Source organism: Myodes glareolus, chromosome 25 (assembly GCF_982192425.1).
Source record: "Myodes glareolus chromosome 25, mMyoGla1.1, whole genome shotgun sequence".
NCBI classification, from domain to species: Eukaryota; Metazoa; Chordata; class Mammalia; order Rodentia; family Cricetidae; genus Myodes; species Myodes glareolus.
The window spans coordinates 21,076,718-21,101,796 of record NC_142050.1 but is presented as its reverse complement, the minus strand read 5'-3'; the positions used below and the strand labels follow the sequence as shown (position 1 = coordinate 21,101,796).

Below are 25,079 nucleotides of genomic sequence, written 5' to 3'. Positions count from 1 at the left end.
CAGAGGTTAAGAGCATTGCCTGCTCTTCCAAAGGTCCTGAATTTAGTTCCCAGCGATCGCATGGTGGTTCACAACCATCTGTAAAGAGATCTGATACCCTCTTCTGGCCTGAAGGCACACATGCAGACAGAATACTGGCAATACTGTATATATAATAAATAAATCTTTAAAAAAAAAGACAGCCTATATTAAAGGATATCTGTGGGTCAGCAAGGTGGCTCATGGGTAAAGGTGCGTGCCTCCAAGCATGGCAATCAGAATTCAATTTCTGGGAGCCATGGATGGAGAGAACTGACTTCCACAAATTGTACTTGATCTCCACGTGTTGGCTGTGGTACACATGCATGCATACATGCGTGTGTGCGCGCACGCACACACACACACACACACACACACACACACACACACACATCTCTGCAGACCCACAGTTTCTGCTGCCTTTGGTGTCTCTTAGGTAGCCTGTCTACTTTACTTTCTCAGGCTTCAGGAACACAGCCACAGGTGTCTCGGTGTCATGAGAGAGTCTGGGGACATTCCTAGAGTGTATCAGTTCTCTCAACTGAAAGGTGACAGTTCCGAAGTCAAAACCGAAATCTCCCAGCAAAGCCACTAGGATCCTCTCTGCAATAGCTTCCTAAAATCTGAGAACTTAAGACTTGAGACAGAAAACTCGCCATCAGGATGTCCACACTATCCAGTTCTCTAAACTTTGTACATTTACTGGGCTTGCTCTACTGGAATCCCCTTAAAACAATCCCGTTTTAGTTTTCATGTTGCTGAAGGCACACCAGGGTGCAGTGTCTAATTGGAAAATCATGCAGATTAAGCATTCTCTTGTGTTATAAACTGATTAAATACTTAATTGTTGAGGAGTTTCATCTTTATGAGATTTTTTAAAGACATTGTTGTGATGTCTTATGAAATTAAATGTAATTCTTTAAATGATAGCTAATCAGTTACATTCATCCAAACAGTTTTATAAAGGATTAATTTCTAAAGATATTGCCTGCAAAGAATTCTTCCTAGTTAACAAAAAAAAAGAAAACAGCTAAATTAAACATTTTGGGCCAAACTAGCCTTTACTGTAGAATTCGGTTTAGTCACTTATTTGTGCTATCATAAAAAGCAAAACATGAAAGCAATACAATGAGTTATGATTTCAAAATCAAATTAATTTTGTTCTTATAGTCCCTTGCCTCTGTATTCCTAGAGAAGGAGAGAGATATGTGTTTAGGATGTTTTTATCCAACTTGTAACAGTTCAGTAGCACTGCTCCTAACCCAGTTAAAGAATCAATTTGTTACTCTGCAAATGTCCCAAGAATAATTTAAATCAAAGAGTCAGAGTGATCGCTGAACTCGGTGGATGTTACACACCTGTAATTTCCACACTCACAGGACTGAAGCAGGAGGACCATGTTCACGGCTACTCTGGGCTATATGGCAAGACCTTCGCTCTAAAAAAAGGGCGGGGGGAGAGAAAAACATTACCCACTAGATAAATCTTCCGTTCCATAACGCCTTTGATCAGATATATTTAGAATTGACAGTATATGTGTTAAACCATTATCACTGGGTGAAAGATTCCCTTCTCCTTATAATCAGCCTATATGAAACTTATGGGAGGAGGTCTTTGTCCTCCCACACTTCTGTTCTCTTATTAAAGATATCTTCCGTGTGAACGCCTACTGGAGAAGGGCAGCTATCCTCTTTCCACCATCTTTCCCTTTCAAATTACTCCGCAGTTCCTCTAAAGTCTCCTTAAATTAACATAGCTGTCTACTGACAAAGATTATCTTTGGTGTTTCGTTCTCTGTGTAGAAAGCAGACCAGTGTAAAACACTCTATCTTGGCCAGTTATGTCCAAGCAGGACTTTTCTAGCAACCACCAGAAATTAAGCACTCCCGTGACACCTTTTCCCTTCACCATCAGCAGAAAGAGTGGATAATGCACGTTCAGCGAGGTCTTTGAGGCTCTCTGAAGAGATTTCTTTCTCTCCTTAATGCTGTACGCCTTTTCTGTCTCCCTGTACGCTAAAGATAGATTTTCAAAGTTGGTTCTCTGGATGCTGGAAGCAGTCTCCTGCCCATCTCCCCATCACTTGCTTCCATCCTCTTGCAGCTAGGTCAGTGCTTTGTTTCCCGGGGCGGGGGTGTGGGCTATTGTGTTTTTACTTGCGTCTATTCCTGTATTGTTTTACCTGCTGTACTTGAGCACTGACATTGTTTGACCTCTGCTGAGGTACTCACAGCCAAACCTTCTGGGTAGAAATGGTCTCCTCAGCCTCTGTGGATGTGACTCGGAGCTTGCTCTTGACTGCCTCCCCCTCAGACTTTGTTTTGCTTTAAAAAGGTATTCTCACATTACAGCATCCTGGTTGTCTTGCTCATTTGCATGACTAACCCTCCTTTTAATGTTATTCTTTGTAAGTGTAAGAATTTATTTTAAAAGCATCTACTTTTGATGTACGCTGTGTGCCAAAATAGCTTTGGCAAGTCCGGGCGCCGTTCAGAGAGGCCAAAGGCCCTCATTTGAATCTAAGCGGCAGCTGAATTAAAACTCGAGAAACTTGAGATAAGCGTGCCTAATTGCCTAAAGAGAAACTCAACAAGGAGGGGGAAAAAAAAAGAATGTAGCTTGTTGATCTTATTTCTTTGATAATTCAAAAGAATCTTCAAGACATACGTGGACTCCTTAAACTTCAATTCTTGAAATGTGATCATGGTCCACAATTGTGACTTGGCACATGCCCAGAAACACACATCTTTGCATGAGGCACCTGGACATCTGTGGCAGCACTGGTAGAATCAGCTAATTAACAACATAGGCTTAAACAGGCACCTCATCTGGCAGTGCAGTTAGTTGCCTGATGGTGCTCAGCAGGGTTTGGTAGTGCTTTTTTATTTTTCTATCCTAATGGTCTGCCGCCCGCCTAATTTTGCCTTATTGTCAGTCACTACTTACCGCGGCTTGGGGCCCTCCCAGGAGGCTAAATTATTATCAAAGGATTAGGGCGATGTAGCCTTGCAGTTCTGACATTTCTGATTACTCGTCTATGCCAGAACACTAATTAGCTGTGACTAATTAAGAAAAATGCCCCCGCCATAGAAAACCATTTAAAAGAACCGAGGAGGAGAAAAGCAATTCAAAAGCTGAGCAGTGCTCGGCTTTGCTGATGCTCTTTAGATTTCCACCAGAGCCGTAACTCACCTTTAATTGTGCTCGGAATTGAGGGGGAGGGGGAGACCCTTGCAGAACGGTTGGGAGATTTTTGCTTGCCTAAGAGAAAAAGAAATGTGGCTTGATACCCTTAAGATGTCTCGGTGATGCTGAAGGTGTCTTGGCCCCACAGAAGGTGACAAGATTTTCATGTGGGAAACATGTTGCTGAACCACTGCTTGCAGAATCTTACATCTCTCTGTCACACACTGAAGCCACTACCAGTGCCTTGAGGGAGGGCCACTGGAGATATTAAAACAGTGTTGAGTTTATGCACTGGTGTTGGATGGGTAGTAAGCAGTATGTGGAACCAAGAAGGGACGCGGCTTCCTACTTCTTTCGCCTGTGCTTGTCTGAGGGTTCTAACTCTCACGTGTAGAGTCTGGAACATGTACAGTCTCACATGGAGAGTCTGGCGACGGCTGACCTGGCATGCCTGCACAGCATCTGGCCACTGGTGGCTTATTACTGAAAAATGCCCAGGTTCCCCTGAGGCCAACATCTCTACCACTTGACCAGTGCAATATTTGTGCAGAACTGATAGCTACTCTCCTTCCTTTCAATCCAAACTCCATAAGCAAATCGCACACATGGCTTCCATGCCAATTTCCGCGGTAGCTTTTGGGATGCTGCTTCTGTGAGTCACCTCCCTAGCAGCTCCTCCATGCGGCCCCCTCTGCAGGTTTGGCACCATTTGCTGGTGAGCACAGCAGTGTTAGCTAGGTTGCCAATATTGGCTAAATCCTCAGTTTTTTTTTTTTTTTTTAAAAAAATCTACATGGCAAAGAAGCCTTTTGGCAGAATCATTATTCAGGGTAGTTCCCGAATGATCTGACAGAGAGCTAAGTTGAAGAATGACTCCTAAAGAGGCTTATAAAACAGCTAACCTAACGAGAGCCTCTATTTCCTCATCTCAGTTCTTGCCTACAAAAGATAGAAATCTGAATTTTGCCGTCTTCATGTGGGCAGGCTATTTGATTTATGAAAACGAAAAGTTCTAGCGCCGCCTCATCTAAATTCTTCAGGCTGCATTTTGAGCTTACTTCCCCCTTTCCTCTCACTGGAGAACAAAACACAGATTCTAGTGTCCTCCAAGGCAATAATCCTTCCTAGGCATGAAGACTGTTATTACAGCGCCTGTCATATCTGTCTCCTCCCGGATAAATAATCCCTATTTGTTTAACTTCTCATCATAGGCCCCTTCCCTAACCCTTTAATCATGGCCATGGCTGTGCTTTGAAATTTCTCAAGGTGTTCACTGACGCGCTCAGAGTACGGATAAGATGCAGCGTCTGAATGTGGCTGGACAAGATTCTTTCAAACCGTGTTCCTACCAACGCACGGATTCATAGCTCTCCCACATGGATGCTCTGCCATCTCCCTGAGTTTGTCTCCACTACTGTAGTTCTTTCTGCCGACTTTCCCTTTAGCCACTCCTGTCTGCGTTTGTTTTCTTGTTATAGAATGGCCTTTAAGGTGGCTATTGTGCCTATCGAGAATGTAAAAGACAAACCTACTGCCCTATTCAACTGCCTTGTGTAAATAATAGTGGTGAACACTGGAACACCAATGTTAGGTGTTAACTTTAGCACATGTAGTTGGATTCTAACTAGAAGAGACTCCAGCCCCTCTTACTACTCTCATTGTTTTCATGCATTTATTGATCACCTCTAAAAATTATACTGTGCAAACAGCTGGAAGCCTGTTGCTATCCAGTGCCTGCCCTAAAGGAGTTTATATTCTAAGAGCACACAGGCCTTCATAAGAAATAATTAACTTTCACATAGAACATTCCACTGTTTCACCTACAGAGTAGTCACAGATGGATTTACAGATCAGAACAGAATGCAGGACTACACTGAGGACCCTTTCAGATCACTAGTTAGTGGTTATTTCTTTATTTCTCTGTGTTTCAGATAGATGATTAGAAAGCTGCCAGAGATTTAGCACCAGTGCAATTCGTACCCAGTCTCAGGGTTTCACTGCCTGCCAAGTTCAGAGACTGAAAGGTCATAGCAAGACGGTCTCCCTTCTCTACCTTCCTTGGGTTCTTAAGCTCCAAGAGAGTCTCATGCATCTTCAAAGAGATGGCCACACTTCCACAGCAATAGAAACGACTCACAAAGTCAGCAGGTATAGAGATTTCCCAGATATGAGACTCAGTAGTGGAAATCCTCCTGTAGTAGAGCCAGCCTCATCTCCAGAGATGTCCCAGAGCCTGAGATAGCCAGAAGAGCAGGTGACAGGACATTCTAGAGAGGCAGCTTGATACCTGGGTGACAGTCTGGAAGCCAGTCCAGAGCAGACAGGACCCTACCCTGCATCGCTAATGTAGCTTCATGTCTGAATGCACATATATGGACATGGAAATCTTTTTATCCGTGATTCTCCCTTCTACTCATCGATCATCACCTAAAAGGAAATGACTGCCACATCTTAAGCTCCAATTTAGTCCTATGTTCCATTTCTTTATAAATACAATGGTCTCCTTGATAATTTCAAACACTTTACTATCTATTGTCTTTTTGCAGTGCTAAGGTTCAAACTCATGCATGCAGGAAGTCACTCTAGCAGTGGAGCCATTTATTAAATACCTATTAAATACTTTTTCTATTGATAAAATGTGGTTCAAGACAGCAGTGACTCTGGCCCTAACACAATTCTGTCCTTTTCCTGTAGAAAAAGTCTTACTATTATTTTATATCTATACAAATAGCATTTCGTATTTCCAAATAGATTTTTTTTAAAGTCCATCAACAAATTTGTAATGTATGTTGTGGCCCAAACACTCTGCCAAGGGTTAAAGATAGTGATCAGAGTAAGGTTCTATGACTGCACTGTGGCTACTCACACCTTGTGGTGGACCGATAAACACATTGTGCGGTATTATTATCAACACCTGGCTAGGATAGAAGCACCATGACGCATGAGAGCACCCAAGTCTCCCTTGTTAGAAATAGTATTTCTTTCATAGCAAACAATATTGAGTTAATAATAATTATGATGTCAATAATATGATAGTACTAATATGAACGAATATCTAGGGTGATCGGGTTGGTGATAAAATTACAAACCAGTGGGGTAGCTGAGAAACCAAAGGCACAGAGAAGCCCAACCTAAGGCAAAGCCATTAGTTCTGTGGTTGCTACACATCCACTATGGGAATACAGAAAGGTAGCCACTTACTTCATTTCCCGTATACTTTCAATACACGATTTTTGGAATGCTTCCCATTCTCTATTTAAAAAAAAATCAAGTAGAAAGGCCCTCAAACAGTAAATTCTCAAGCCTAGATCATATCTTGAAGTTAAATTGTACCATTTAGTATCAATTCCTAAAATTTGCTGTATCTCTCTTTAGGGTCTTATGTTATTGATTTAAAATATATTGTTGACCAAAACTTTATATACAGTATGTAAATTGCCATCCAACCAAAAAAAAAAATGATCATAGTACCCAAAGAAATCACTCTTAAATTATTTCAGTGTGTCCTAGACATTTACAGACACTGTTATGACAGGAAGCCATACTGATTTCTGATAAACCATTTTTTGGTATTCAAAGAGTAACCAAACTAATATTCACCCATGATTAGTCCATAGCAGGGAAGAGGGGAATAACTAAGGTTTACTGTCTGGTCCTAGCCTTGTAGCATCGGAAGAGCTGTACAATGAACTTAGAGGTAGATACCTACTTGATAGTAAATATTTGAAAACAGTATCGATGTTGACACCCTAAATATAGGGAGGAAAATGTATTAAAATGAAGAAGCTTTGGGGCTAATTAATAAGCAGTGAGCTAATCAGAGCCTCTGCACCTTGCAGTGTGTGGAGCTGGTGCTATCCTATAAGCTATTCTGCCCTGGGGCTGAAGAGGACCTAATTCAGAACTTCCTCGCCTACAGTAATCATGGATATTTAAAAAGAGGAAATCTGGAACGCCAATGACAGTGAAGTTTGTTTCTGCATTCAGCAAGTGTCTACTAGATGCCAGCACTCCCTTGTTGTCACATCCCACCTCTTTTTCCTTTAGTGAAATAAACCTGCCTATGGGAGGGAGAGACAGGAAGGTCAGCTCAAGGTCACCTTCAAGTGTATATGGAGTTCAAGGTCATCTTAAGCCTCATGAAGATCTTTCCCAAAATAAATAAATACGTGAACAGAGGAGAAGTTCATAATTTGCAAAAACATCAAGGTGTTTTGTTATACCTAAAAACAAAACAAATCCCCCTAATCATAAAACATCAACTAAAACATGTATCATCTATTCTGTGTGTAAGGAACAAACAGAGTATGAAGAAAGCCACATGGACAGAGTTCTCCAATACACGAGCCAATGGTCTCTTCTCTATAGCTCAGTGTTTTGTTATAGTTTTAAAAAATTGTTTTTTGCGTTTTTTATTTTCTTCTTGCACAGTGGCCATGCTAAACTTCTTTGTATCATTCCAGCTTTAGTATATGTGTTGCTGAAACAAACTCTTTTGAGTATTTTTTTAGAAAAAAAACATTACACAATAGAGCAAATAAACTTTGTGGGGGGATTATACAAGAAATTCATAAAATAGTTGTTTGACTATTCTAACAAGAAATATGGTTCTTCAAAGAATTTACTTATATTTCTCACTGCGTTAGCAGATTTATAGGTATGTTTGGTGTCTGACAGTTTAGATTACTTCAAGTTGCAAGAAACTTTGGTGAGCATCTTTGGAATGGTTGAAAGAAATCCCTTGGATTTGTCAAAGTCCTATGTCGTGTTCAGTCAGCAACCACCAGGAATTTAAAGGGTTGTTTTCTTGTTTTTATGCTAGAAGCTTCAAATTACCTCAAAGAAATTTTTGGTGACAGAACAGAAATCTAGCTTGTTTCCAGAAAGGAAATACAATAGCATAATTATAGACTTAGACTTTGGAGCCAAAATATAAATTAAAAATCTTATATGCTATGTAGATCTGGATTAGTAAATTATTTGATTTAAATCCAATGTTCGACTTAATGAATATACAAGTATGCAAAAATACTTGTAAAATAACATTTACTTCGTTGAAATTAATTGTTAGATTTAGTTTATTTTATTTGAGCTTCACATAAAAAGTGTCCGATGCCTTTATAATCAGAATTATAGTATTGACAAAAGGCTGGAGAAGTAGCTCAGATAGTAAATTAATTGCCTAACATGCATGCAGCACTGTCTCAAAATAATTAGTACTAATATAAAACAAAAGCAATACAAGCGCTAAGCCACAGTTCTATAAGTCTCATTCATTCCTCACTACACTCCATTGTTTAATCCTTATAATATATATATTTCATTAAGAGAGAAAAGATGGATTGAATTAAAAGCAAAATGACAGACAATAGAAAGCTCTAGAAGTCAAAACTTTCATGTTTCTTTATTCTGAAAGAATGAAGCTATATCCAAGCAGCATATACAAATTGAAAGAATGAAAAGTTGACTTTTTCTTTCAGTTTAGTTTTATGTGGCTCACAAGTTCATTGTGCCTTTTTTGTTGAATTGAATCAAATTTAATTTAATTTCACAGTGTTTGTCCCACTGTTGGGAGCAGAGTACAGAGCTCCACACGCGCTAAGCATGTGTTCTACCTTGAACTGTGCAGAGCTGTTGTGTTACAACTAGCTTACATGAGCTGCACCTCCTCGGACAGGTGAGGAAACTGAGGCACAGACCAGTCATTTGAACAAGTCACTTCAGCAAATAGTAGATTTGGAGGCTTGTACTGGTCTTCCTTCTACTCTCCTTCCCAGGGGCTCCCCGGTGTGTGGTTGCCCATCCTCAGCAGCAATGTCCTGGACCCCACCACATCCTCCACAGCCACCTTTGTGCCTAGCTGACAGAGTGTCAGCTGTGTAGAACATGCCCTCTGTTTTTAGTTGCAGTAAGTTGGTTTCAGTTTTCCTTAAACACAACCCTTCATCTTTTTCGAAGCTAAAGCACACAGCCATAAAGGGCTCTGCTTGAGACTTAAAATTGTGTTTTGGGGCTATTCGATGAATCTGGATAGCTTCAGTGTGATGCCTGAAATTTGGGGGTGGGGTAGCATTATTGTATCAAATTGACATTAATATCAAATTTGCATTTGAGTGTTTAGAAGTGGGAAGTGAATGAAATAGAGCCACAGATATTGTTACATGTGCTGCTGGCAGAGGAAGGACAGATACCCAAATAAAGTGTGCGTGTTTTCCATGTGCTGCTAAACTGTAGGGCACCAGTATTTCTAAATTTTTGTTTCCCTCTAGAGCTACGAAGTGGTCCCAGAGGGTGGCTCATAGTTCTCACTCATACCAAAGCCTTCAATGTTTTAAGATTTTTTTGTTTGTTCTTTAATTCAATTGAACTATTGGATTTTAAAGATCACATTTACTAAAATAAGATTTTTTTGAATTTTTATTCCATTTCAGCAGTGATTTGGCTCTTTAAAATAGCCATTCCACCACATTGTAGTGCCCTGGAAAATATTGGTCCTTGCTCTTTCTCTCCTTTTTCCCTCTTTCCTTTCTCCTTCCTCCCTTCTTTCTTCCTTCCTCCCTTCCTTCCTTTCTCTCTCCTTCCCTCCTTCCTCCTTTTCTTCTTCCTCCCTTTCTTCCTCCTTTTCTCCTTTCTTCCTTTCTGTTTTTTACCTACTGAGTCAAGCATAACTAGAGAAGGATGAAAATATACCAAGTAGCTGTGCCAGTTCATAATCAATAAAAAATCTAAACACTTCAGCGGAAAACATATCACAGATCTGTGCCATGGTGAGGCAGCTATTTTTCCTTTGCTATCCTCATCAGAAGCTGCATTCTGCCAGAAATCATTTGCTTGAAGCAGCCTCCATATATAAACCCTATGGGGTCTTGTGATTCAGATTTAGGAATATCAGCCACAGAGGGTCTAAAGGCATTGTGCATTAGTATGTATTGAGACCTCGTTCCAGGTGGCAAGCAGCTGGACTTACGAAAAATAAAACTTCCAAAATAAATGTGAAGTGCTTGTTCCCAGGCGATAAGTGTTATACTTAATGGAATCATCCTCCAAATGTTATAAATGAGGCAAAAAGGGGAGTTGTGCATATTTAATATATTTGTTTTGTATCTCCTCTAGTCAACAGAATAATGACATTCCTTAACTACTTCTCTTTAACTTGCATGAAGAAAGCGCGGTATGTTGCTAAATCTCTTTTCACCGGCTCTGCAGAGAAACAACTTTAATCCTTGTTAGAAAATTGCCGAGTCTGAGGCTGACAAAGAGCTCATGCCTGTTCCATTGTTCGCGCTCCCGGGCCCCAAGAGCAGAGCCCTTTACAGCTGCGTGGATCCCGCCCGGCTCAGCTGCACTATTTAGGAGCAGAGGTTTGTCAATTTCTATTGACAATGGAGAGAGATTTTCAGGGCCTGTAGCGGTGCTGACACAGTTGGGGATCAATGCCAGCCATTCAGCCTGCACCCTCTTTCGTTGCTTTGGTTTGTTAATTCAAGACTAAAGGTCCACGGAGGGGGTTCAGGGTGTTTAAGAAAGCTGATGAACTGCGAGCGTTTATGGCCCTGGTGTGGCAATTTCCATAGTCAGTGGCAACTCCTGGCACTGAGGGAGCTGTGCCCTTGTTGACCCTCTTGTTATTAAAAATGCACGAGGGCTGCGCTCCTCAATATTTCCACAGTCTTTCATTGTCAATACCACCTTCTGGGCCCTTCAGCTTGTTGCTTGCTCTAAAGATCTTCTTAGATTGGGTTTGAAAACTTCACCTTAAACACTAGATTAGACTGATGTTCTGTTTTCCGTGCTCCTGTTGATTTGTTGAACCTTCCCAGGGCTGGAAAGCAAGTAGCAGCTTGATGGGGAGACGGGCTGCTAATATGATTTACCAGTCTACAGTCATGCACAATAAGTGTGAATAAATACAGAGGTCTCACAGAGTCAACCCTGGCCTTTCCTTTTCTTTTAGTTTTGCTTTAAAAGAGATATCTCAAGAAAATGAAGTGAGGGATGCATGCCCTTACAGGAGCTGAATGAACCACAAAAGGAAAAAAGGAGCTCTTTTTTTTTTTTTTTTTTTTTTAGTTGAAGTGGTAGGCTGCTATCATGTATTTCTATAGAGAAAAAAATGATATAAAATATACAGTTGCTGCTTTATTCCTGAGTAGAACCAAAGCAAGGAGTAAAACGTAAACGCCATTTCCTGGGCTTCAGCCAGGTTGGGCCCTTCTTGTCAGTTCCTGAAAGGAAAGCAAGCGGTCACATAAGTTACCTTATAAAATTAGCTTCTCAGAATGAAAAAGACATTTCCTAATGTCTTGGCTTCACTGCATAGTCACCGTCTCATGTTTTTTTTTCCCCCTTTGTTTCATGCAAAGGCTTGCTTTGCTTTGACTTGGTAGGGCAAGTGAAACTAACCCAATTTTGACTCTTCTCAAGATGAAAAAAAGGGGGAGCTACTGTATTTTCACCCCTGAGAAAAGATGTATTAACTCCAGCATCAGAAATATCAAACTGCAAGAAGTTTCTGGCTGGTGGCTTTGTTGGGGTGGGATGAGGGGTCCAGTCTCATCACAGGCAGGAAAGCTGCAGTGGAGTGGGGTGGGGTTGTCCTTAGCCTGCTCCTAGTGCAGGCTAGGTTGAGCCCTGAGCTCTAAGCCACTCTTCTCCCTAATCATTTCCTCAACTTAGCCACAGTTCTTCTCCAGACGGCCTTGACTTAAATCAGAAGCGCGCGTTCTGCACTGATAGGATCATGTTTCCTAAAAGCTTTTGCCTCTGGATCGAGATATTTGCCTTCAAAGTCAGATGACAAGGAAGGAAGCAGCTTAAACACTTCCCTTACCTCTCGCCGATTCATCTCTGTTTCTATAGTTGCATTTAGATTGTTATTCTCAAGTTCATGCTCTCTTCCTTTATAATTTGGGTATTATGTTAGAAATCTTGGATTAATAATGTCCGTGTTCTCCTAAGTATTTTTTTCATTCTAGGCTTAGCATAGGCATCATTTATACAAGATGGGAAATGAAATTAAAATCATTTGAAATGAGGATTTTTAAGAGCATAGAGGTGTTGAGTGGTTTTCTGGGAGTGTTTCATTTCGCTCAGACTTGTACAACGCACCATATACCTGTGTAGACTAACGTATTGGCTGCTGCCTTGGACAAGTCTTTAAACAGTGTATATTTTCTCTCCTCCAACAGAAAGGAGAAAATTTCTATCCCATACGAAGAAACTAGGATATCTAAAAGTCGAATAAGTCTAATCCATTTTGACAGCATTTTAGGTTCCAAATTATCTCTTGAGTGTAGTGGCCCCAGAGTAAGTGTGTTGGTCCTGTATGCTAATTCAATACTGTCAGTCATAGGCGAGTGTTCAGCTACATCAAAATAGAAGCCACCAAGGCTAGGTACTAAGTGCAAATAAGTAAATGTAAAATTAATGTCAAAAATAAAAGGTAGTATGTATCCATAAAAGATTTTTGAGATTTCACATATCAGTTGAAGTGCTCCATCTACTAGCTATAGGTTTTATAAAAATTTATGAGGGTAGGTATCTGAATCTTATAAAACTTTTTAATATATTTTGACATGTGCTTAAGAGGAAACAAATTTTTGTTAGGAAAGAACAGTGACTAAGTCTCAGACTAGTCTGAAATGTAAAACTTGGAAATCAGTAATCTGTTTGGTCATATTTAGTAAATCGACTCTTTTTAATTTGCTTATCACATTTTATGCATGCAGCTTCGGTAGAGTAACAAGTTCATAGAAACAAATGAAATGTGTGACTAACTCATTTTTTACTTGTACTTAACCTATGATTTCTTGCTCTGTTATATTGTCTTGCCGTTAAATTGTCAATAAGTCCAAGCCTGGATGAATTTTAAACTTGCAGAACTAAAGATTTACAGAAGTTAGATTTTATTGTGTGTTAATATATGGAGAAAAATATTTAAGATTTTTTAGCATCTGTGCTTGGATTCTTTTAAACAGATACAAATATGGTGTGCCACTATGTTTAGGTATACAAGCAACACACAGAAATCTCTCTCAAAACACTCCTTTCATTTTGTGAATGCCTTATTGATGTAGATATTTCTCTGTTACCTCAATGAGCGGCAGCATTCATATACCATTACCAACACCGGGCTCTCTCATGGAATCACTGAGCCCCTTAAAGTCACAGTTCATATCAGATGCCTTTTTGGAAAATGGGAGACCAAACCATTCTTCTATGATTTTTTTTCTGATCATTGTACATTATATTGTACTGAAGCAAGAAATTGCCTCCAAAGAATTTCAATTTTTCCCCTCAACAGGGTATAATAAAAGAAAAAAAATATGAAGCCTCCAAAAATATTTGCAAAGCGACGCAGACCTTTCCTTTCATAATCTGGGTAATGATGTAATGTTTTGTGATTCTTACAGTACAAGAATTCTGTCCCGACAAGGCTTCTTCCTGTGAGCTGAGTAAATCTGGATTTAAGTACTGTTAAAACATCTTGGCAATTGCCTCGTTTGATTTATACAAACGGATAATCAGGGATTGCCATTAAATAAACTGTGGGTACTTCTTCTCATCCTTCAAAATGTTATTTCTAGGCATTGACATCATGACTTTTGTTCTAACACTCCGACTGTCTGAATTTTTCATAGCATGAAGACCAATAGGAAATTTCCCTTTGAAAATGATTTACCTGGTGTGTGTGTGTGTGTGTGTGTGTGTGTGTGTGTGTGTGTGTGTGTTTTCCCCTGCAGCTTGGCCATCCATTCAGTCCCACAATATGTATTTAGTGCCCATTGTTACTTACAAATTGCAAAGCAATCCACTAGGCTGCAAAGTGCAAAAACACAGTTTCCCATGAATATGTTACAGCTAAACACTATAATGCTAATTCATGTAAAGAACAGCCTGGGTCAGCTCAGCAGATATGCCACCATAACATACAATTCTGTTAACAGGAAATTATAGCATTATTGACTTCAAGTGCTGATCTGTGGTCATTTCGGAGTGCTTCATTACCCTCTCATTACTGAATCCGTTAAATGAATACCGCAGAGATTGTTTTCTTTTTTTCTTTTTTTTTTGTTCCCCTCCCCTCCACCCCATCCTTCTCTCCAGCAATGGTACAGCAATTCCATGAAAGTCATTTGTGTGTGGCTGGCTGACAGACTAGACCTCCAGCTTCATATTTACCAACTGAAGACGCTCATCAAGATCGTAAAGGTAAATGAGAAGGGTTGAAATTTGAATTGCCCACCACGCTGTAAAGAACAGTGGTAAGTTACCATCCCACCAAAAGAGGGGGGGATGACAAGGTTGCTTTAACTGAGTGGTGGACGTAAGTAATTATAGTGCAAAACAATGTACATCCATCCCTCTAGCACATGTATTTGGATGTGGGAGGTTCATAATGATTTTACATTCATTGGTACAAAAATAAAGTGCATTCCTCATGTTTATTGGGGTCATGTATTAATCATGGGGACTTTTGATTTGTACTTTCCAATGAAATTAGGAGAATGTGTGATTTTTTACCATGCCCTATTAAGACATTACACACTGTCACTGCCTGACTCTTTTTGGAAATCTGCCTCTCCTTATATGTAAAAAATGGCCATTTTGAGTGTAAGAAATCATCTAAAATGGTTAACACCGATCTTACATGCATTCAACAGAACACTTGCACTGTCGCCTATAGGTACTAGCCTATATATGTTGTCTATAACAAGTGGAAGATTTAAAATAATACATCTATTCAATATAATTTTTTCACTTTGTACATTTTAGTGGAGGCCAAAATTTACTTCAAGATTAACTTGTCTTCAAATTGAAACAGTATTTTAGTAGTATAGCTGAAAACAAACTGATAATCAAGGGTTTTTCATACAGAAGGCCTGTGTATCCATTTTGGTGCTGTTTATTAGTGATGCCTATGTAGATGTAATATGTAATGTGTCGTGGATGTATGAATACACTCAATACACTCACAGTGCTTCTCAGTGTGCCATTTTGACCTAAAACTCTTAGTCCCCTGAGGATTTGCCAGAACTAAAGGTCTTTTGGTAACAGCCTAGACCTGTGGAATCAGGAACCAGTGATAAGACAAGATCCATAGATCCCAGAAAACTAATTCCAAACTGAAGTTTGCAAAGTACCACTACGTTACAGCTTTAAAAGAAGTTTCGAGGCACATTAAAAATTCACCACCATTCTTTTGGTTCCTACAGTCTAATTCAAATACAAATTACTTTGTACTACTGACCCACAGTTACCACAAATCATTATCGCACCTGAATTCTGTGCCAAAATCAGACCTGGACTATTTGAATGAAAGGTAGAACGTAAGCATAGTAATATGATCAGTCATCAATAACAAGTAAAATTATTGCTACCCATGACATTTTCATATTCCAGCCACATATTTCATGTAACAAACAAAACATCCTCAGTTCCTCTTAGCAGGTATTACTTATTTACAAAGAGCTGAGTGCACATTCTGACACGTGCAGATGTGGCTTACTTCACCATCATTTTTTTCCTTGTTTTTATGAATGTAACTTGGACACTTTCAACTGGTTGGCTTTGCATAAAAGACAATCAGAACTCTGTGTTTATCTTACATATGCGTGTATCTGTTGATGCCAAAGTCTATACTGTTACTTAAATGGGGCCAACTGGCTATCTTCACAAGCTTCTGTCTGTCATGTTCAGGATTCCGGGAGTCATATATCCTGCCAAACATCAGTTGATGGCTAGCTAATCCCTTTGGGGAATTAAAATGTTCAATTTTTTTTTACTTGCCCATCATTTGTTTTTTTTCAAAGTTATCTCTTGTCTTATGTTAATACATCTTTATAGGTAAAGAGAATGTACCACTTTCAGCTTATTGAGATGTAGTTGACCAAAATGTCTATAATCAAAGTGTACAACATAAGGATAGTTAATAGCATACACGTAAAATTTGCTGAGAGAATACATCTTATCAGTGACTACTTTAATCTGAAAGAACAGTTAATAACTTTGCAAGTATTACAGCAGCATTTTCATTGTGCTCTAAACCAGTGTTATGTCAGGATAATCTCCATTTGTGGCTATCAATAATGAAAACTAATTATGTGTAGTTAAGTTTCATAAATGTTTGATTTTATTTTATTTTTACTTTTTTCTGTGCTTGAGATTGAGTCTAGGACCTCCTTCATGCCAGGCAAGCACTCTATAACTGAGCTGTCTTGCCAATTCATTTCTTGTGTTCCTTATTTTGAGACACTGTCTCACTAAGTTGCCTAGGGTGACTTCCCACTCTCTCTGTAACCCAGGAAGATCTTGAACACCTTGGGATCGTTGTATCTCAGCTTCCCAAATACAGGGATCTTTGTCACCAGTCCCAGCTCATATTTAGCTCCCAATAAGCTCAAGCAAAGCTTTCTTGGCTTATACATTGAACCAGGTCATATGGTTTTATTTAATGATTAAAATTATTGTTCTCATTGTTGTCCAATTTCTTTGGGGTTGTGATTTGTGGGCTGATTTTCTTTGCTTGATGTTTAAAAACCACTTATGAGTGAGTACATGTGATAATTGTCTTTCTGGGTCTGGGTTACCTCACTCAAAATAATGTTTTCTAGCTTCATCCATTTTCCTGCAAAATTCAAGATGTCATTATTTTTTTCTTCTGTGTAGTACTCCATTGTGTAAATGTACCACATTTTCCTTATCCATTTTTCGGTCGAGGGGCCTTTAGGTTGTTTCCAGGTTTTGGCTATTTAGATCTAATCTGCACAGGAAGTAGAAAAAGACAAGATCTCCTGAGTTAATTGGGAGCGTGGGAACCTTGGGGGAGGGTTAAAAGGAGGAGGGGAGAGGCAGGGAGGGAGCAGAGAAAAATGTAGAGCTCAGTAAAAGTCAGTTAAAAAATAATTAAAATGATTATTTTCATGATGAAGAGGAAGGTGAAGTAATAATTTAGCATTCTAACCATTTCCCTACTTCAAATAAAAATGAACTTAAACCAGTTTCATACATGGATTTATCAGTTCCTTGGAACTGATTTCAGTTTTGTTCATAATAGTGGGTTTTGTTTAGAACAATCATTGTTCAAAGCGTTTCTAAGAAGGACTAAGCAACATTCATGTAGAATTGTGAAGGCTGCTAAGTGGCCCTTCTCTCTAGATCATTTGGATTTGGCCTGCGGGTGACAACACATCCCTGTGTCCTAACCAGGATGAAGTAGACTAGACTCAGCTGTCCTTCCTCTTATTGTTCCTCATAGGCATTGCCAGTATTCTAGGCCAAGGAAGATCTGAAAATGATATGTACAAGAGTCAACTGTGTCCTCTTTCACAATTGGTTCATTTGTAAAAATAAATAAATAAAATGAAAATCTCAGTAAGACTGGCATAAAAAAACTAAGGTCTGAAATTATGTGTGAAGATTTAACATCAGAATGATTTCTTTGAGATGGGGAAAAGTAAAATCTCCAAATAATCGAAATGGCTGTGGGTTTATGTTCTCCCTACTGGCCATAAAACATTTTAAAGCAATTAATATCAATCGGGGGCTTGTTTTACCAGGAGAAAGGAAAAAGGTAGCCCCCTGTGACAGGCCCTTGTCTTAAGGAAGAGCCAACCGTGCCAGTGTGGAAGCCTGACAGAGTCCAGTGTTGGCAACATGTTGTGAGTTAGAGCTTTCAAGTTTCCACACTGCACCTCATCCCCTGGTTTTTACCTTTTTAACAGAATAAAGGAATGCTCTTTACCATGTTGAAATTAGAAAACCTTTGGGTCTCCACATCCTTAATTTAAGTCTGCCTGGGCCAATTTGCTAATACTTAAACGAAGTCCAAAGGAAAGTATTCCAATAAAACCGGAAAGACAAACTTAGAAGTTTAATAAACAGTGGTCTGTGGTACAATGCAGTGTGTCGGTCATCTGTAAGTGAATAGCTCGTTGTGTGCTTCATGAAATTTTAGTCTAATTAGAAAACAACAGTCAGCTCTAACATAAATGCTTTTGTGGTAATAATGCCATGTGTAGTAGTGACCATATTTTCTAGGCAACATCCATATTGTAGAGTTACTTCTCTGGTTTGAAATATGCTCTCTTGGTGGTATTTACGAATCCGAGGTCAGTTTATGACCACCTCACAGTAAGTCTATCCCCACCTAGAGAATATGAGGGTGGCAGACTGTGTGTGCCTTAAAAGAACCTACTGAGATAAATTTCAGTAATTCCAACTTAAAAGTGGGAATAGACTTAATCATCTAAGAAAACCCACTCTCTGGATCTAAATCATTACTTGCTGCGGAGACACTGACCCCTGATGTTGTGCAGGGGCTCTCCGGCTTTAACTTAACTTTATACATTGGTGTGGGTTTTTCTTTCAACATGAATTTATTTCTGTCAGGCGATCAGATCAGTAAGATTACATTGCCCTCCACCGCTATCATTTACATATCATTTCTGAAACTACATGACACCCCAGGCACAAGTCAGGGAAAGTGGGCAGGAGGGTAAACTGAGACCACTCCGGAGCTTCCACTACCTTATGGTACTGCTGTTTTTCCTGAAAAACTGTGGGAAGTGGCCAGGTGTGCTGAATGAGGGGATAAGTATGCACTTCCTGACCCAGGTGAATTTTGCACTAAGTGTGTTTAGTGCAAATGCTTGAGTCCTCTGGGATCCTCTGGGTATTCCGATGGAAGTATTTGGATCATGTATGCTGTTAGGCTGGATTCATCAAGATCATGTCTCTCTTTTGTATTTCTAGTCATATGATATTGGACAATGAGATACAATATCCCTCCTGATTCGGCTTTCTTTCATCTGTTAAGTATTGTTAAAAAACTGGCTGCTAGCTAGTTATCACTTAAAACAATGGTATCAACTGACACATTGAAGTCTGTTCCTGGTCCAAATCTAATAAGTAGCAGGATTGTAAAAGATGCTTATCATTAAAAATGCATTTCAAAATTCCTCCATAGCATGGGTTTTCTTCATGAGTTCTTGGATTCTCCATTTCAATAACTAGACTCCTTCCGCTCACTTTCAAAATCAATACTACTATTGCTACTATTAATATAACAGTCTTGTTGAGTCATAAAAATGTGTGAAAATAATCACACTTTAAATATAAGGGAAGTGCTATAGGTTGCACATCTTTCCCACAGGAAGAAAAAATTGAAGAATCACTACAGATTGGGCAATGAGATGGTTTAAAAAAAAAAAAGAAAGAAAGGTTCTTTCTCTCCAGCCTGACAACCTGAATTGATTCCCCAAGATCCATATAGTAGGAAAACTAACTCCAACTAGTTTTCCTCTGATGTATGCACACATGCACACAGATATGCACACACATGAAACAAATGCATGTATTTTTAATTTTTTTAAAAAGAATCACCATAGAAAAAAATAACATTAAATTCTATTTTGTATGCAGTCTGTAGATCACTGTTCTAATGTATAATATAGCGACTTATTATTTTGCCAAAAATGTATCAATGCTCATTTTACCTCTTAATTATTGAAGGTTTTTCTCAGAATCATGAAACTCACTGTTCTATGAGCATTTCAAAGAAAAAAGGTAAAAAACCTTATAGGCATTTTATATACATATACTATATATTATTTATACATAATATAATGCATATATAATAAAACTCTCCAGTAGCATAACAGAAATAAATGAAGTTCGTAATTCATGAGTGCATAAAATGTAAACTTCTTTTACAATCATATTATGATGATTTTATCCTTCAGCACCTGCCCCCCAAACTAATATGTTTGATAAAATTATGTATATTTTTCAGTATAGAAGGAAAATTGAAAACCTAAGAAGTCCTTCCTATTAAAAATGCCCATAAGCATATTATGTTATCCTTGTTACAGACTCTTCCGTACTAAACCCTGTGCAATTAGTAGTGTTTGGAGAAGGGGGATTCATTTGTCATGTGGTAGTCACAACATTTTGATCTATCCATAAGGGCTGTAGCCTAAGTAGCACTACCCGAAGTCACTCATCCTGTCTCCTCCCCAGAAATACACCAGCAAGATGATTGACATGGACACCCACAGTTGGAATCCATTAGTGGGTTTTTCCCATATTTCTAAAAGGCTGTGTGAGCACACAGACATATGTCTGCACATACAGGCATGTATGTATATGCACACATCTATTCAAAGCAAATACTCTGTTTTTCTTCTAGAAAACCTATAGGGATTTCCGGTTGCAAGGTGTGTTGGAGGGGACACTGAACAGTAAGACGTACGACACTCTGCACAGACGTTTAACTGTGGAGGAAGCCACAGCCTCTGTTTCAGAAGGAGGGGGACTTCAGGGCATCACCATGAAAGACAGCGATGAAGAAGAAGAAGGCTGATGGTGTGCAGCTCCATAGACTGAAGGCCTTAGCATTGCTTGGTGCGCCTTGTCCTTGTAATTGTACTTACTGTCTTGACCAAATAAAAATGCTCTGCTTTTTTTTTTAGAAAGTGAACTTGGAGATAAAGAGAGAAATGCCAAGTATTTTTTTGAAAGAAAACCATATTCAGATGTATAGCTTGACCTAAAATTGGCTTTGCTCGTGACTGGGACTTGAAGTTCTTCTGTCTTTTCATGTTGCTTTCTTTCTTTGTTGCTGTTAGTATATTTGACTTTCCTTTTTAACAGTCCTATCAAAATAATGTCCTGTGTGTCATAGGAGATACGTGTCTCCTCTGAAACAACATTGTGAGAAGCCATCCCTGGTCACAGCAACGGCGCTATTGTACCTCTGTCAAAATAGTGTGGGCCCCAGTTATAATTTAGGTACAATGTTTGTTCTGTAGTTGATTTTCCAGTGTTGTGATGTATACAAAGCTTTAGCCTTGGTTTTCATAACTCTGAATTTGTCTGCAGGTGTAATCCTGAACTTCCAAGAGTGCCATGCCCAAATATAGAATAGACTGTCCCCAGGCTTATGTCCTGTTCCTTTCTGAATGTCCTTTCATGTATGAGACATGGCTAGGTGTGCTCCATCCACATCCCATACTCTACTTCGAAGTGTAACTGCTTGCAGGCAATAAAGATCCATTCGGTCATAGCAACTTCTAGGTTTCATTAAAATTAAATAGATTAAATGCAGTAAAAGGTATTTGCAGTATCTCAGACATCCTCTTCTCTGGCTCTGTGTTTTTGTTTTATTCTGTGATGTTTCGTTTTCAACCAAATAAGCAAAAGTTACAGACATCATCCTCTGTACCTGGTAGGCCTACAATCTGATAGAAGAGTTGTTTCTAGAACACACATTCACAGCAAAGAAAATGTTAAGTGCCTACTCAACTACTCTATATTAGTAATAATAACAATTAATAGCTAGTAGTATTAATAATGATACTAATATTAATTAACAATTGGCATGATTGGTAGTGATTCTCTGTTTTCTTGATATTATTTTAAAGGATATAGTGTTAAGATTTGTAATTTCCCTCCATCTTTATTTTGGGGCTTTTCCTAATACATTCACACTGGCATACCATGCTACTGCACACACTCACAACTAATGTTTTGTTTGAAGTGGGATTTTGATTCCAAACTGGTCTCGAAGTCTAAGGTTCCCATCACCCTCCTCCCTTGGCCTCCTAAGTAGCGGTAGACATATACCAGCCGCACCTAACTATACTGACAAATAATTTCTTCAATGTCGAAATGAAAATACTACTGAGTTTATCAACAGTTATGTGATAAAATACCAGAGATGCCTTGAACTTCCAAATTTGTTTCTCCTGTCATGTCTCATACATAGTGGCTAGGGTGATCAGACTGGTCCACAAACATCTGCTTTATCCACAATTATCACATAGCAACACTGGGTCCTGATGTTTAGGTCCTGAAAGTAAGATGACATGAGAAAAGTGAAAGACGACAGCTTCCTCCCTTTTCCTTGATGAAAGAACAAGTAAGGACTCGCTGTTTTTGAAAGCAATTTGTCCACAGATACTTCCCTCCTTTCCTCCACCATCCATGCCCTTTGCCTTAAGTCCTGAGTATCCTGTCATGTGACCCTTGACTCCCCAATGGCACCTTCAAAACACAAAATTGCTCTCTACCTGGAAAGCAGTGTATGCATGCACATGTGTGTGCTTGTTGCACAACAAGGGAGTTACACCCTTGGCCTTAGGCATCCTAATGGCATACTTCTACAGCTGACCTACTCCAGAGCCCCCATTTGCAGGGAACTGTCCATTTTCTTGGTAGTGTTGGTATCAAGGTAATTGACGCAAGTTGTTCTAAAATGCCCTGATGACCCTGTCCTCTTAATTCTACCAGAACTCTTTAAAACAGTTACTTTGTGTGCAAAGAAAATGTCTAGTTGGCAGGACTCCCAAGCAAGAGTGGGGGAAAGTGACTTAGGGACAGCATTAGGGCAGACATGAGTGTTACAGCCTTGCCCGTGGTACCTAAGCGCGGGTTTTCTATAGAGGGCGACACTTTTTACTCCTTTTTAAATGTGTAATTTCCTTCGTCCTACCCATTTCGCCCACAGCTAGGACAACAGCAAACCAAGCTATGGATCTGCTCATGTTTTTGCCAGCTCCGGTCACAGTGACCTTTGAGTCACAAACCGGTGTGGAAAGCGTCATTTTAAAGAAATAATCAAAAAGAAGAGAAAAATGCTTCAGTGACTTTTGCCCAGAAATTCTCTTTAACCTAATGAAAATTTTCTTGCTTGCCTTAATTGTTCATTGATGTAGGGGGTCCCTGTGTTGGACACCCAAGCAGCTATTAAAGCAAGATCGCTTTTAGATGGTTTTATTCTCTGCAAAGTACTTTTAGGAGGTAAAACGAAGAGTTTAAAAACCTAACAAGTCTTGCAGATCTTTTGAAGTGGGATCACTCTTCGTGAATATATTTAGGGAAGAGTAAAACGCTGCTCTGGCGTTTGGGTGTGTTTAAGTGAGAGCAATCTGAGAGAAGTTATGAACACATCCGCAAAAAGAACGGTTGTTTAAACGTTTATTGAAGAAAGATCATAACGACGTCATGCTCCGACAGGAAACAGTGCCACACAGCCTCTGTGCGTCACCGGCTGTGGGTAGTCGGTGTATTCACGTATTTTTCCGCTTGAATTCCCTTTAGCCAGTTCTCATTGTCCCTAGCTCAGGAGAAGAGATTTCCTGCTAGTTTTCTAATGCCCCGTGCAAAGGGGTTTTGCCCCCCCTCCCCATTACTCCCCTCACGGGTCACGGCGGCGTGACCTGGAGCGGTCCTCCTTCGCACTCGATGACCCCCACCCCCACCCCACCCCAAGTAACAGGGTTTACCCCTCCTTCCAGGTTCCTGGAACAGCAAAAAGCCCATGAAGTCGCTTCCCTCACTTGCTTTTCTTTCCGAAGTGGCGCTCGGGGCAGGCGAACGCTTGCGGGGACCCCAGGCTGGCACAATAACTGTGGCAGAGTGCTCTTGGAAGTCGCCGCCCCAGCTTTCCTTACCCCATGGCCCAGAATCTGGGAAAAGTGCCTTATTGAGGAGAAGATGAGAGGAGGACCTTAGTCACCTTTATTTTTTTAGTCTTAACACAGAAAATGGAAGTTTGCCAATCAGGGTTCCTGAAGGGAAGTCACAGATCTGTGATCCTGGGAGGTGCCCAGCAGGTCTTGCGCTCTGGAGCCTCGCAGCTACTCCAAGCAAGCACCCATGACCCGAGAGCAGATACCTCTCCCCCTACTCCAAAACTTTTGGACGAAGGCAGGTTTCCTGCCCCACCTCAGGGATTAGGCTATCCCACTATTAGCTGAGGATGGAACGTGGTTCTGCTTAAACTAATCCTCCGAATATTGAAGGAAGCAGAGGCCGTTCAAACAGGGCCGTTGCAGACTTTGAGAATGGGGTTCACAAGTCAGAAAAGTCTGTCAAGCATGGGCTTTACAATACTGACTTTCAGGGAGAATGTGCAGTTACACCTAGAGTCCATGAAATACTTAAGGTGTATACTTGTGTTCCCAGCAGACTCAGAAGGAGCAGAAGTTGAGGCCCAGCCCTAACTACTTAGCAAAACCCTGTCTCTAAGTAGAAACTGGAAGAGTGCTGAGGTCTAAACGTATATCTCAGTGTCAGGGCATTATCTTAGCGTGTTTGAAGCCTTTATAAGGTATAAAGTTCTATCCTTTATAAGGTAGAGGGAGGTTCCATCTCCCTGTCCATGTCCTCGGGCCGGGCCCATCCCCCCCCCCCCGTGTTATTTCCCCTTCCCTGCCCCCCACAGGATCTCACTACTGTAGCTTTGACTACCCTGGAACTCAGTAGGCCAGACTGACCTTGAGCTCAAAGAAATCAGCCTGCCTCTGCCACCCAAGAGCTGGGATTAAGGATTTACTAACTTAAAGGGTTATGGAAAAGTTCGCCTGGCAGTAACATAGCCCCCAGCAAAAAGCCCAGCTTACCAGTCAGAAAAATCAGTTTGAACTGAATACAGTGGAAAACACCTTTTCCTCATATCTGAGTTCTGTTTCAGGCACTAAATAAGGAAGATTCTTCTAAGGATTAGAATCATGTTATACAGTTCTGGGTGTTATTAACTAGTTCTAGGTGGAGTGATGGATTTAAAAAAAAAAATGGTGGGAATCCATCATAGACCAGCAGGTACCACCAGTTTCGCTAGTCATTCTGCCTGAGGCTGGCACAGGTTCCTTTTGGCTCACATTCAGCTCTGAATCTCCAGCCCCACACCTGTGATGTTTGTGAACTGCCTAGGATTGTCCTGTTCAGCTTTGTAAAGGGGGGAAAGGAGGACTCCCATCACCTAAGAGGCCAGGCACTGCCACAGCAGCCCCTGAAGCTGAGGCTGCTAGGGGAGGCAACTGGAGATACTCTGAATCTTTGTGGGAATGGTGGTAAGTGGGGGGAAGGATGAT

General features: G+C 40.1%; 1 protein-coding gene and 1 non-coding gene across 9 annotated transcripts in view; one reads left to right on the top strand and one right to left on the bottom strand.

Annotated features, from left to right (window-relative positions):
- The window catches only part of Cadps2 (calcium dependent secretion activator 2), a 535,973-nt gene extending 514,640 nt beyond the window's left edge, over positions 1 to 21,333 (top strand). For all 8 annotated transcript variants that reach the window (XM_085683581.2, XM_048450971.3, XM_048450976.3 and 5 more), the window contains 2 exons: positions 14,311 to 14,415; positions 20,393 to 21,333. In XM_085683581.2, coding sequence (XP_085539707.2) covers positions 14,311 to 14,415; positions 20,393 to 20,566 — 279 coding nt within the window. In that variant the 3' untranslated portion in view covers positions 20,567 to 21,333. The remainder of the gene's footprint in view (positions 1 to 14,310; positions 14,416 to 20,392) is intronic.
- Positions 7,595 to 7,697, bottom strand: LOC125411155 (U6 spliceosomal RNA). The gene has a single exon (XR_015000011.2). It is a non-coding gene; the product is annotated as a U6 spliceosomal RNA (small nuclear RNA).
- Positions 21,334 to 25,079: the final 3,746 nt, after the last annotated feature.